At 39.8% G+C, this 13716-nt stretch overlaps 1 protein-coding gene across 1 annotated transcript in view; it reads left to right on the forward strand.

The window, feature by feature from the left end:
- LOC124864868 (glutamate receptor ionotropic, NMDA 2A-like) overlaps positions 1-13716 on the forward strand; it is a 283980-nt gene that overhangs the window by 254594 nt on the left and 15670 nt on the right. Inside the window, exons 13-14 of the mRNA XM_047359828.1 lie at positions 9399-9488; positions 11580-11677. Of these exons, the coding sequence (XP_047215784.1) occupies positions 9399-9488; positions 11580-11677 (188 nt within the window). The remainder of the gene's footprint in view (positions 1-9398; positions 9489-11579; positions 11678-13716) is intronic.

Genomic DNA, 13716 nt, shown 5'->3' on the forward strand with positions numbered 1-13716 from the left:
TAAACTACCAAGCAGAATTAAAGAATAGGGAAGACTAATGGGCTATGTACAATATAAACAAGTTGATTAAAGATGATTGGAAATCATGACTGAAGGAGTGTGTCGGGGGAGGACTGTGGTCGGACCAAAACGCAGAACAGAGCTCGGTAGCCGCATCATAATTTATTCCACACTCCAGGTAGTATGGCAAAACGAAGCATGAAACAAAACATAGTCATGGTACACGTAGCATAAACGAAGCATAGACAAAGCATAGACATAGAAACATAGCGTAGCATAAACGAAGCATAGACATCACCGACATAGAAACAAGGGACCAGCGAGGAACTAAGCAAACAGAACAACTAATATACACAGAGCACAGAGAGGGGAACAAAAGGCAGGTAATCAAAGAAACAGGGAACAGGTGTGACATGGACGCAGGGAGACAGAGGGAGCAGGTGAACTTAATAAGACTAAGACATGAGGAAAGGGACTGATTAACAAAACAGTGAAACAGACCTAAACGAAAACTACAGACCAAGATAAAACAGAATCAAGAATAAACATGAACTAAAGGAAACTGAGAACTGGAGGTAGCACAACAACCTAAGATCTAAGGACTAGCAAAAGAAACCATAAAGTCCAAAAATGTCACTCCATGACAGAGTGATGCAACATTACCATGCAATGTTTATGTTTGAGAACCAAGGATTATCTTGAAGAATCTGGAAGTGCAGTTAAATTAGTCTTGGAACCAACTTAATAATCAGCAATGTTTAGACAACCCTTCACAATGCAAGGTCAAATAAAATATTATTTTAATAAAATAATGTTTTAAATAATGATCTGCTGAATAAAACCAACCTTCTGGATGACTATTTCTCAACAGTGTCTCATTAGCTGCCTTTATTTATTGAAATAATATTTGAAGAAATATTATTAAGGGAGTATTTTGGAAAAGAGCCAAATCTTTCTGGAGAAATGGGGCTTAATGGTGTTTACTTAGTTATCAAATCTAGTACATGATGTTCAGGGACTATTATTCACTAGCTTGAAAACTAACAACCTTTCTGTTAAATACTCTTTAGTAGCAAGCACGTGTTCTTACCGGTTAGCAGTTGAGCTAACAAAGAAGCTAATAGCTTAGCACCAGAATCAACACATACCTTTAAAATACCAGGGTTAATGAAAGGGTTAAAATGCATAAGCATGGATGGAGTGTTATGAGCAATGTTCTGTGTTTAAAATCACCCTTCAAGTAAAGTTTGACTTAACTTAAAAACACACAAACACAGAACACAAGCAGGGCATGTGTGCTGCAAACAGCCTGCTAGCACTAAGATAGCAGAGTTTCACACACAACCAAACTTCATAAAAATTAAAATCGTTTCGGTCATTTCAATCTAAACCACTTCTATATTATTCTGCCCAAACACTTAACCTCATGAATTGTGGTGAGGAATGTTGTCCAAGCGACAATGAAGTTTGAAGAAGGTATCCACCGTGAACAAAGGGTTAGCTTCCCGCTAACGTCCAGCTGTGGATGAAGAATGGCTCGTTGTGTCCGCCCTGCGACACAGTTTCGGCAGGCCTCGGAGAGAAAATGTAAGCAACTCTTACACCTTAATTTCCTCGTTCATGAATGAAAATACCGGATACACAGACAGTATTTCATTTGTACTTATCTTTGCATTTGATCGATGATTGTATGGCTTCCTTGGATCCAGTTGAAGAGTTTATGTCTGTTTGCCAGCAAAGAGACATCAGCGCACTTTTCTCCCCTATCCGGTCCCTCTGGAAGGCCGTGTGGAAGAGGGCGGATGTAGCAACAGCTGTGCTGTTTTGGGTAGTGACGTCACAGGAAGTCCACAGATATCCCGTCTCCTGGCTGTGCCTGAAGAAGGTTGTGCTCGAAATAACATGCCCAAATCTAATTGAGTTTTTCTCAGCAATTACAAACTCTGTTCAAATAATCTTGGTATCAAATTACAGCTAACACTTTGGAGATCAGAAGTTTAAATATCACAGTAGCTGCTATTGTTCCAGAGATAATGAGGATGGAACACAGAATAAAATGAAGATTTTTTCTCTCACCAGAAGTTTTTCTGAATTGTACAGTATATACAACTTTTAAAAATGTCATGAATGGGGCTACAAACTTTTGAAAACAAAATTACAGTGCTTTTAGTCAGACACACCTAGGTGTTTTGCCCATTGGCACAGTATTGGCACCATTTAAGAAAAAACTTAATAAACTTTTTTTACATAACTAAAATGACTCATTTTAACATATTCTTTATTTAAATTGCTCTCTTTTGCTCCAGCTGCTGTATTTTCCCTTTACAGGCAGCTTTATGCAGAGCAGTAAATTGAGTTTGGTTGATCAGAATTGCACAAACGAGCTTCTAATCAACCCCGCATTTCCGCTTCCAGGAAGCAGGAAATGTGTTACATCTACTTGGAAAGCACACTGGGAGATGTAGTTACCCAACAAAAATTAAAAAGAAACAAAGGATTATACATTTGGGAGAGAAAATTACGAAGGTAAGAAAGTTTTTACATTGTTTTTCAATCATGAGTGATAATTCTGGACTTTCTTTGCTGCTGGTTAAGTAAATCCTGGGCTGATTGCGACAACACTTATATTTTCAGGATCTGTGAGGTCCAAGATGTCTGCAGATATGCTGTTTGTGTGTGTAGAAACTGCAGGTAGGGCAGCTGAGACCAAGATTCGCAGTGACAGCATTCTGTGGAGTTTGATTACTTTCTGACTCAACTGCTTGAAGCTTTAACTGTTTGGTGTTCATAAAAGTGGCTTATCAGCTTTTAGCCAATAATTTGACGTTTTAAAGGACACCACACATGTCTATGTTTAACTAAGGGAATGTACAGGGGTTGGACAATGAAACTGAAACACCTGTCATTTTAGTGTGGGAGGTTTCATGGCTAAATTGGACCAGCCTGGTAGCCAGTCTTCATTGATTGCACATTCCATCAGTAAGAGCAGAGTGTGAAGGTTCAATTAGCAGGGTAAGAACACAGTTTTGCTCAAAATATTGAAATGCACACCACATTATGGGTGACATACCAGAGTTCAATAGAGGACAAATTGTTGGTGTACGTCTTGCTGGCACATCTGTGAAGACAGCAAGTCTTTGTGATATCAAGATCCACGGTATCCAGGGTAATGTCAGCATACCACCAAGAAGGACAAACCACATCCAACAGGATTAACTGGATGCGATAGGAAGCTGTCTGAAAAGGATGTTCGGGTGCTGACCCGGATTGTATCCAAAAAACATAAAATCACGGCTGCCCAAATCATGGCAGAATTAAATGTGCACCTCAACTCTCCTGTTTCCACCAGAACTGTCCATCGGGAGCTCCACAGGGTCAATATACACTGCCAGGTTGTTATAGCCAAATCTTTGGTCACTCATGCCAATGCCAAACGTCGGTTTCAATGGTGCAAGGAGCGCAAATCTTGGGCTGTGGACAATGTGAAACATGTATTGTTATCTGATGAGTTACGGTGTGGAGAAGCCCCAAAGAAGCGTACCACCCAGACTGTTGCATGCCCAGAGTGAAGCATGTTGGTGGATCAGTGATGGTTTGGGCTGCCATATCATGGTATTCCCTCGGCCCAGTACTTGTGCTAGATGGGCGCGTCACTGCCAAGGACTACCGAACCATTCTTGAGGACCATGTGCATCCAATGGTTCAAACATTGTATCCTGAAGGCGGTGCCGTGTATCAGGATGACAATGCATGTTGTATTGGCCGCAAAAGGAGGCCCTACACCATACTAATAAATTATTGTGGTCTAAAACCATGTGTTTCAGTTTCATTGTCCAACCCCTGTACAGCAATGAATGTAGAAAAAAAAAAAGTACAAGTCCTCCCCAGGTTTCAGTTTTACATCAGCTTTGGGGCTTAAGAGGCTAAACCTTCACTGATTTTGAGAAAAGTGACTTCTACAAATCTGGTTGTAGAAGTTGTAACAGTTTGTAGGTACATGCAGACTCATTGCTGTGCTCAATTAGAGAAAAATGCAAGTCATAACTACAGTAGAAGTTAGGTCTATTGAAAAGCTCCCAGAATTTTGGCATTTTTAAATTACAATTTCTGTCTCAACTTTATAGCTGTGGTAAACTGTTGGCAGATTGGCTCAACACAGACTACCTTTGAATCCCTCCATAGGTGTCCGGTTTGCACGGTCTCTAAGCTTATCCAATTAGACAAAATGTCTCCCGACTTCCTCATCCTTACTGTAAAAATCTACTTGTAAAGTTTCACTTTATATACTGAAATTTAAGCTGGAGACATTCCTGCTCTCCTCTTTAGTCTTGACAAAAGTAATTTCATCACTCCTCACTAACTTTTGGCTGTGTTCTTGTATGTCTTATGCCCACTTTTTCTTATTTCACACATTTTCTTACATAGTTCTTGATTTTTCTCATTGAAATTAATGTAATTATGATAAGACACATGCCGGAATACAGTAAAAAAATAATGCTGAAATATTGTATATATTGCCTAAAACATCTGACACTATCAAATAGATGTGCCATTTTGATACAAATTATTGTACATATTGTCATATCCCTGAATATATGTATAAAGTGATGGATATATTGATTGAAGGTCTAATTATATTGAAAGAAAGTCTGAATATATTGAATGAACTATGAACGCATTGAATGAAAGTCTAATATAATGGGTAATCAGGGGATTATCACAGCAGTCAGTCTGAATTCATCATTATATTTGTTAAGTTGACAATTTTAATAACAGATTCAGGTTTTCTAATATGTTAATGAATGTGTTGAAAACTGGAACACCAGTGAGAGAAAAATGTGTTGTAAGTAGTCACTGCTCCTGGGGACCTCACATCCTTCTAGTGCAATTTATTAAACTCTTCATAGTGCTAAGAGTGTAACTGGTAAAATGATAAAACAAGTGTGAAAAAATGAAAATGAAAAAGTTTGCATATAGTAAAAAACAGTCTGAAAATTAAGGAAGAAACACTGAATACATTGTTAACGAAATGTGAATGTAATTTATGAAAGGCTGAAGTTACAAGGAAAGTCAGAAAATTAAAAATGAAACTCAATGTGATATGAGGGTACCATCTTTCTAAATATTTGGACATAGGCATATATATATATATATATATATATATATATATATATATATATATATATATATATATATATATATATAGTAACATACATACATTAAATATGTGCTGCCCCCCTTGGAAATGGCAATATATAATTAAAAAAGGCTGCTGCACGGTAGCACTGTTGCCTTGCAGCAAGAACGTCCTGGGTTCGATTCCCGGCCGGGGGTCTTTCTGCATGGAGTTTGCATGTTCCCCGTGCATGCGTGGGTTCTTACCGGGTATTCCGGCTTCCTCCCACAGTCCAAAGACATGCCTGTTAGGTCAATTGGTCACTCTAAATTGCCCTTAGGTGTATGAATGAGTGAGTGCATGGATTGTGTGTTGCCCTGCGATGGACTGGCGATCTGTCCAGGGTGTACCCCGTCTCTCGCCGATAAACTGCTGGAGATAGGCACCAGCTTCCCTGCGACCCACTATGGAATAAGCGGTAGAAAATGACTGACTGACTAAAAAAAGACAGTCTCATGTTAGTCATGTATGTCTGCACATCAAGCCAGATGAATGTGTTTGCATTCATTTATACAAACATTTCTATTTGACAGCATTTGTGGGTTAGCAACACTGCAGCTGGCTCAATAACAAGATTATGTCTCATAATTATGCTGGAAAAATTTAAACATAAACTGTCACAAGAATATAACCTGTTAAGACTGTTTTGATGATATAATTAAATCTATATATGAATAACACCTAAGCTTAAACTCTTGACTTTTTAATACCGTAAATCTTGTGTTCTTATAGTAAGTTTACGTAAGTATTTGTTCCATTTTACCTACATTTTAAGTTTCCGCAGAACAGTAAAATACTAACAAACATCTCTGAATCTGTGCATACCGCCACAGTTTACAATAAACTCACAAGTCCTGCTAATTATTTTTTCAGATCGATTAAATGCTAGGTAGGGGTGTAATTGTATACATATCTGTACTGAAAATTATCTGTAAAGCCCTTTTGGCTTCCTTATCTTAAAACTGAAGAGCGTACTAAATTATTGTGTGCTGTTAAACCACCAGTGCAAGGAACATTTTTGGAATGTTTAGGCTCTATTAGCATACAGGTCCTTCTCAAAATATTAGCATATTGTGATAAAGTTCATTATTTTCCATAATGTAATGATGAAAATGTAACATTCATATATTTTAGATTAATTGCACACTAACTGAAATATTTCAGGTCTTTTATTGTCTTAATACGGATGATTTTGGCATACAGCTCATGAAAACCCAAAATTCCTATCTCACACAATTAGCATATCATTAAAAGGGTCTCTAAACGAGCTATGAACCTAATCATCTGAATCAACGAGTTAACTCTAAACACCTGCAAAAGATTCCTGAGGCCTTTAAAACTCCCAGCCTGGTTCATCACTCAAAACCCCAATCATGGGTAAGACTGCCAACCTGACTGCTGTCCAGAAGGCCACTATTGACACCCTCAAACAAGAGGGTAAGACACACAAAGAAATTTCTGAACAAATAGGCTGTTCCCAGAGTGCTGTATCAAGGCACCTCAGTGGGAAGTCTGTGGGAAGGAAAAGGTGTGGCAGAAAACGCTGCACAACGAGAAGAGGTGACCGGACCCTGAGGAAGATTGTGGAGAAGGGCCGATTCCAGACCTTGGGGTACCTGCGGAAGCAGTGGACTGAGTCTGGAGTAGAAACATCCAGAGCCACCGTGCACAGGCGTGTGCAGGAAATGGGCTACAGGTGCCGCATTCCCCAGGTCAAGCCACGTTTGAACCAGAAACAGCGGGAGAAGCGCCTGACCTGGGCTACAGAGAAGCAGCACTGGACTGTTGCTCAGTGGACCAAAGTACTTTTTTCAGATGAAAGCAAATTCTGCATGTCATTCGGAAATCAAGGTGCCAGAGTCTGGAGGAAGACTGGGGAGAAGGAAATGCCAAAATGCCAGAAGTCCAGTGTCAAGTACCCACAGTCAGTGATGGTCTGGGGTGCCGTGTCAGCTGCTGGTGTTGGTCCACTGTGTTTTATCAAGGGCAGGGTCAATGCAGCTAGCTATCAGGAGATTTTGGAGCACTTCATGCTTCCATCTGCTGAAAAGCTTTATGGAAATGAAGATTTCATTTTTCAGCACGACCTGGCACCTGCTCACAGTGCCAAAACCACTGGTAAATGGTTTACTGACCATGGTATCACTGTGCTCAATTGGCCTGCCAACTCTCCTGACCTGAACCCCATAGAGAATCTGTGGGATATTGTGAAGAGAACGTTGAGAGACTCAAGACCCAACACTCTGGATGAGCTAAAGGCCGCTATCGAAGCATCCTGGGCCTCCATAAGACCTCAGCAGTGCCACAGGCTGATTGCCTCCATGCCACGCCGCATTGAAGCAGTCATTTCTGCCAAAGGATTCCCGACCAAGTATTGAGTGCATAACTGTACATGATTATTTGAAGGTTGACGTTTTTTGTATTAAAAACACTTTTCTTTTATTGGTCGGATGAAATATGCTAATTTTGTGAGATAGGAATTTTGGGTTTTCATGAGCTGTATGCCACAATCATCCGTATTAAGACAATAAAAGACCTGAAATATTTCAGTTAGTGTTCAATGAATCTAAAATATATGAATGTTACATTTTCATCATTACATTATGGAAAATAATTAACTTTATCATAATATGCTAATATTTTGAGAAGGACCTGTATTACTTGTTGATTGTTATTTAACTAAAAACACTTTCAAGGTAGATTTGCTCAATAGTTTTGCTGACAAAATGTTGCTCTCCTGCTTCATACTATGCTGTTAAACTGTGTGAAATGCATTGGTTAGTGTTTCAGCCACTCTGTGCACAGCTCCCCTGCACACACCAACAGCTGTTGGGACACAGTGCCCAGAGCTGGTCAGATGACACAGGTCACATGACCTCAGCAAAGTTATATGCAGAAGCTATATTTTTTGAGAGATTGTGAAATGTGGGCCATTTTTGCCATCACACTTCATCAACAGTTACTGAGAGTTCAGTGAAGGACTCCAGTACCACCCGTTTAAATGTTCCCATAGCTGGAATTAAATCAGACATCTCTAGGAATATCTCTATCCTGTAGTATTTTGACTGGGACCTAAAGTGGCAGTTCAGAAGTAGTTTTCCTAGTAATGGGTAGTAGTACTAGTTTATGACAAGAGCAGACTTTTGCCATTTTAAGTATTTATCTAGTCTGAAATATTTAACATACTGTTGTTTGCAGCTAAAGTCCACTTTTGTCTTGGCTTTGGTCTGACTAGCTGTTAGCTCAAAAATAGACTCTATTTAATCAAAGATAAGATCTGCTTGCAGGTTAAATATTTACTGGTCATAACTATTTACCAGAACACAACTTAAAAATACCTGAACTATATGTGCAAAGTGAGGGGTAAACTTTTTCGCATTAAACCTGACATGTAAAAGTGTATATGGAATGCTGCAGAATATATTGCAACTCTTTTGATCCTAATGTGAGGGTATAATGAATGTTTCGTTGCTGCAGAGCTTAATTTGTTTTAAAAGGTGTTCACAGACATGAACATGTTTTTTGAAAGGCACTGGTTTGCACTCTAATTTAGCTGCATGCCTACCAATGCACATTATCTGTTCTCTGTGTTGGGATGCACATGTTCCTTGTTGACAGTGGTGGGTTAAGCTAATTACGCAGCTACACCATTAGCTGTAACTGTCTGTTAGAGGGCTGGATTTGACATTCGAGAAATGCCAGCCAGTCACCAGACTATTAGCAGGGCTCTGAGTGTTTTGAGTGTGGTGTTTGTTTGTGTCCTGATATAGCGAAAGAGCAGTGGCCAGTGACAGTATCAGCTACATTAGAAATGTCAGTCAGGGGCTTGGATCTTTTCTTTTTTTCTTCTTCGGCTTGTTTACGGGTCTCTGTGTGGTCAGAGGCAGAAAGAGAGAAGGACAGTGTAAATGTTTGTGTGGGTCTGAAGTTTGTTTAGGATGCCTACAATATGTGCCTCTAAGGGCCTATAATCAATGAAGCGTTTCGTATTGAACTGTCAATCCCCTCTGTGTCCTTTGTGTTTGGTTACGCTTGGATTGCAGGCCTGTTGGTGATGATTTAACACTTCACAATTGATCTGCAATCAACACACTCAAATAAGAGTGTATTGCTTTCTGTCTCCTCCTGTGAACTTCTTACTCAATCTTTTAAAAAAATGTGAAAGACCTTTTTTTTTAAATCTCTATTCTTTCATTGTTCTCTGTTTGTCTGTCCCTCACAGTAAACTGGATGCCTTCATCTATGATGCAGCAGTGTTGAACTACATGGCTGGAAGAGATGAAGGGTGTAAGCTGGTGACCATCGGCAGCGGGTAAATAAAGCTACAATTCTTAAGTAACAGATAGCCATTTATCCAAACCATTGATATAGAAAAGGCTTTGTAGCGTTGCCCAGCTCAGCCACAGTAGATGGGGTGTAGTTTATTTTTGGGACAGTGAATCATGCGGTGACAGTAATAGAAGCTGACATTTTGGGAACATGTCTAAAATCTATTTGAAAAGAAAGGGATTCCCTTTTATCACAGTTTTGCTAATCTATACCTGTTCAGGGATAAAACCCACAGAACTTTTCTATTTCCAAAAACAGTTAAGTTGATGTCTCACAGTTTCTGCAACAGAAATTAAATTAGTCTCAAATTAAAAACCAAGAAGCTTGGCAATGAATTACTATTCAGCTCAGTTTACTAGGACTAATACTGCATGTTAGGCTGATAACACCACTTACATCAGGGGTGCCTAAGTTCTCAAGAGCTGCTATCCCGCAATATTTGAATTCACCCTTGGCCTACCACACCTGAATTCCCTCATCAGGATGTCATTCAGCTCTTCAGAGGCCTGGCAGCGAGCCATTTTCTTGATTCAGGTGAGTTGGAGAAGGGATTCATCTAAAAGTTGCAGGATAATACAGGGGTTGGACAATGAAACTGAAACACCTGTCATTTTAGTGTGGGAGGTTTCATGGCTAAATTGGACCAGCCTGGTAGCCAGTCTTCACTCTGTTGCATGCCCAGAGTGATGGTTTGGGCTGCCATATCATGGCATTCCCTTGGCCCAATACTTGTGCTAGATGGGCGCATCACTGCCAAGGACTACCGAACCATTCTTGAGGACCATGTGCATCCAATGGTTCAAACATTGTATCCTAAAGGCGGTGCCGTGTATCAGGATGACATTGCACCAATACACACAGCAAGACTGGTGAAAGATTGGTTTGATGAACATGAAAGTGAAGTGGAACATCTCCCATGGCCTGCACAGTCACCAGATCTAAATATTATTGAGCCACTTTGGGGTGTTTTGGAGGAGCGCGTCAGGAAACATTTTCCTCCACCAGTATCACGTAGTGATCTGGCCACTATCCTGCAAGAAGAATGGCTTAAAATCCCTCTGACCACTGTGCAGGACTTGTATATGTCATTCCCAAGGCGATTTGATGCTGTATTGGCCGCAAAAGGAGGCCCTACACCATACTAATAAATTATTGTGGTCTTAAACAAGGTGTTTCAGTTTCATTGTACAACCCCTGTAGCTCTCAAGGACTGGAGTTGGCCACAGCAGATTTACACTAACACATTGTAGTGGTAGTATTTTCATTTCATTAATTCAAAAATGTATTGAACTTAACAGCAATATTGACTAATATACAATATTTACACACTCAAAGGAGTGGGCAGAAGTATACATTTATATTAACGCACCCTCCTCCTGTAACATTTCCATCAAATTCATCAAGAAAATATATTTAATTTCAGCATCATGCTGTGGGAATACGTTTCTTCAGCAGGAACAGGGGAGATGGTCAGAACTGATAAGAAGATGGATAGAGCATGTTAGAGGCTATGGTTCATTTGTATTTAGCCCTCAGTACTTGATACCGCTAAATAAAGTCCAGTGCTAGTTCACAAGTCACCTAATTAGTAAATAGAGTCCACCTGTTTGTAACCTAAATACGAAATAAGTCACAATACAATATTCTATTTTATTAAGGAGTAAAAATAAAAACAGTGCAGCCTTTTCCCTTCACTTAAATTAGGGACAAATATGTCTATTTCCTAAATTCTAGTAAAATACATAGGTGTTTGTTGTACAAGGCAAGTAAATACTTTTACAAGGCACTGTTATTAACAAACTTACCAATTTAACTGGATTTGATTTGTAATACAAATATTTTGTGGCCTAAATGGTGGTTTAAATATATTATTTTTAAAACATAAAAACCTACAAATTAAAGTTCTCTTAGTTTTTTGTAAAGAGTTTGCATATCTGCAACCTCAGTTTCATTTCATTTTCATGTAGCATTATTCTTGCTTTGGCCTTCAACACATCTCTTAATATGGTGACACTCTTTGGAGAAATCACAAATTTAGATTACTGGGTTTCTGTTCATGTGATCGTTTATTCAGGTACATATTTGCTACCACCGGTTATGGCATTGCTCTTCAGAAAGGTTCCTACTGGAAGCGACAGGTGGATCTGGCCATCTTGGCTATCATCGGAGATGGTGAGTATCTCACACATACACAGCATTACCTAAATTCCAACTGAATGATACTACTCACAAGGCAAAAAATAAACATAACAAAAGTTATTTACCTGAATTGCTAAGCATTTACAAATATGAAAATGACAAGCAAAGGAGAGGAGAGGGACAACATAAACAGAAAGGGACACCAACAGGTAGTTCTTGATAGCAAACAAAATGTAAAAATCTGATCTGCAAATCATTGTATATATACTATATTGCTAAAGTACTCACTCACCTGCCTTGACTTGCAATATGAATTTAGTGACATCCCATTCTTAATCCATACAATTTAAAATGACTTTGGTCCACCCTTTGCAGCTATAACAGCTATAATATCAACTCTTCTGGGCAGGCTGCTCACAAGGTTTAGGAACGTGGGAATTGTTGACCATTCTTCCAGAACCACATTTGTGAAGTCATAGATTAATGTTGGATGAGAAGGCCTGGCCCTCAGTCTCCGATCTAATTCATTCCAAAGGTGTTCTGTCAGGTTGAGGTCAGGATATCCACACCAAACTGTCTCATGCATGTCTTTATGGACCTTGCTTTGTGCACCAGTGCACAGTCATGTTGGAAGAGGAACAGGCCATCTCCAAACTGTTCCCACAAAGTTAGGAGCATGGAGTTGTCCAAATTCATGTGGTATGCTGATGCATTCAATGATCTTTTCACAGGAACTAAGGGGCCATGTCCAGCTCCTGAAAAACATTCTCACAGCATTCCCCTCCTCAAAACTTTACGCAAGGCACAAAACAATCAAACAAGTACAGTTCTCCTGGAAACCACCAAAACCAGACTTGTCCATTATATTGCTAGATGGAGAAGTGTCATTCGCCATCTCAGAAAACGCACCTTTACTGCTGTAGAGTCCAGTGGCAGCATGCTTTACATAATTGCCTGCTACAGTTTGCGTTGCACTTATAATGTATGGCTTGGATGAAACGGCTTGGCATGGAAACCCAATCCATGAAGCTCTCTATGCACTGTTCTTTAGCTAATCTGAACATGCATAAAGTTTGGAGGTCTATAACGTTTGCTGTCCACTTTCATATACAGGTCCTTCTCAAAACATTAGCATATTGTGATAAAGTTCATTATTTTCTATAATGTAATGATGAAAATTTAACATTCATATATTTTAGATTCATTGCACACTAACTGAAATATTTCAGGTCTTTTATTGTCTTAATACAGATGATTTTGGCATACAGCTCATGAAAACCCAAAATTCCTATCTCACAAAATTAGCATATTTCATCCGACCAATAAAAGAAAAGTGTTTTTAATACAAAAAAACGTCAACCTTCAAATAATCATGTACAGTTATGCACTCAATACTTGGTCGGGAATCCTTTTGCAGAAATGACTGCTTCAATGCGGCGTGGCATGGAGGCAATCAGCCTGTGGCACTGCTGAGGTCTTATGGAGGCCCAGGATGCTTCGATAGCGGCCTTTAGCTCATCCAGAGTGTTGGGTCTTGAGTCTCTCAACGTTCTCTTCACAATATGCCACAGATTCTGTATGGGGTTCAGGTCAGGAGAGTTGGCAGGCCAATTGAGCACAGTGATACCATGGTCAGTAAACCATTTACCAGTGGTTTTGGCACTGTGAGCAGGTGCCAGGTCATGCTGAAAAATGAAATCTTCATCTCCATAAAGCTTTTCAGCAGATGGAAGCATGAAGTGCTCCAAAATCTCCTGATAGCTAGCTGCATTGACCCTGCCCTTGATAAAACACAGTGGACCAACACCAGCAGCTGACACGGCACCCCAGACCATCACTGACTGTGGGTACTTGACACTGGACTTCTGGCATTTTGGCATTTCCTTCTCCCCAGTCTTCCTCCAGACTCTGGCACCTTGATTTCCGAATGACATGCAGAATTTGCTTTCATCCGAAAAAAGTACTTTTGACCACTGAGCAACAGTCCAGTGCTGCTTCTCTGTAGCCCAGGTCAGGCGCTTCTGCCGCTGTTTCTGGTTCAAAAGTGGCTTGACCTGGGGAATGCGGCACCT

This window comes from Girardinichthys multiradiatus, chromosome Y (genome assembly GCF_021462225.1).
Source record: "Girardinichthys multiradiatus isolate DD_20200921_A chromosome Y, DD_fGirMul_XY1, whole genome shotgun sequence".
NCBI classification, from domain to species: Eukaryota; Metazoa; Chordata; class Actinopteri; order Cyprinodontiformes; family Goodeidae; genus Girardinichthys; species Girardinichthys multiradiatus.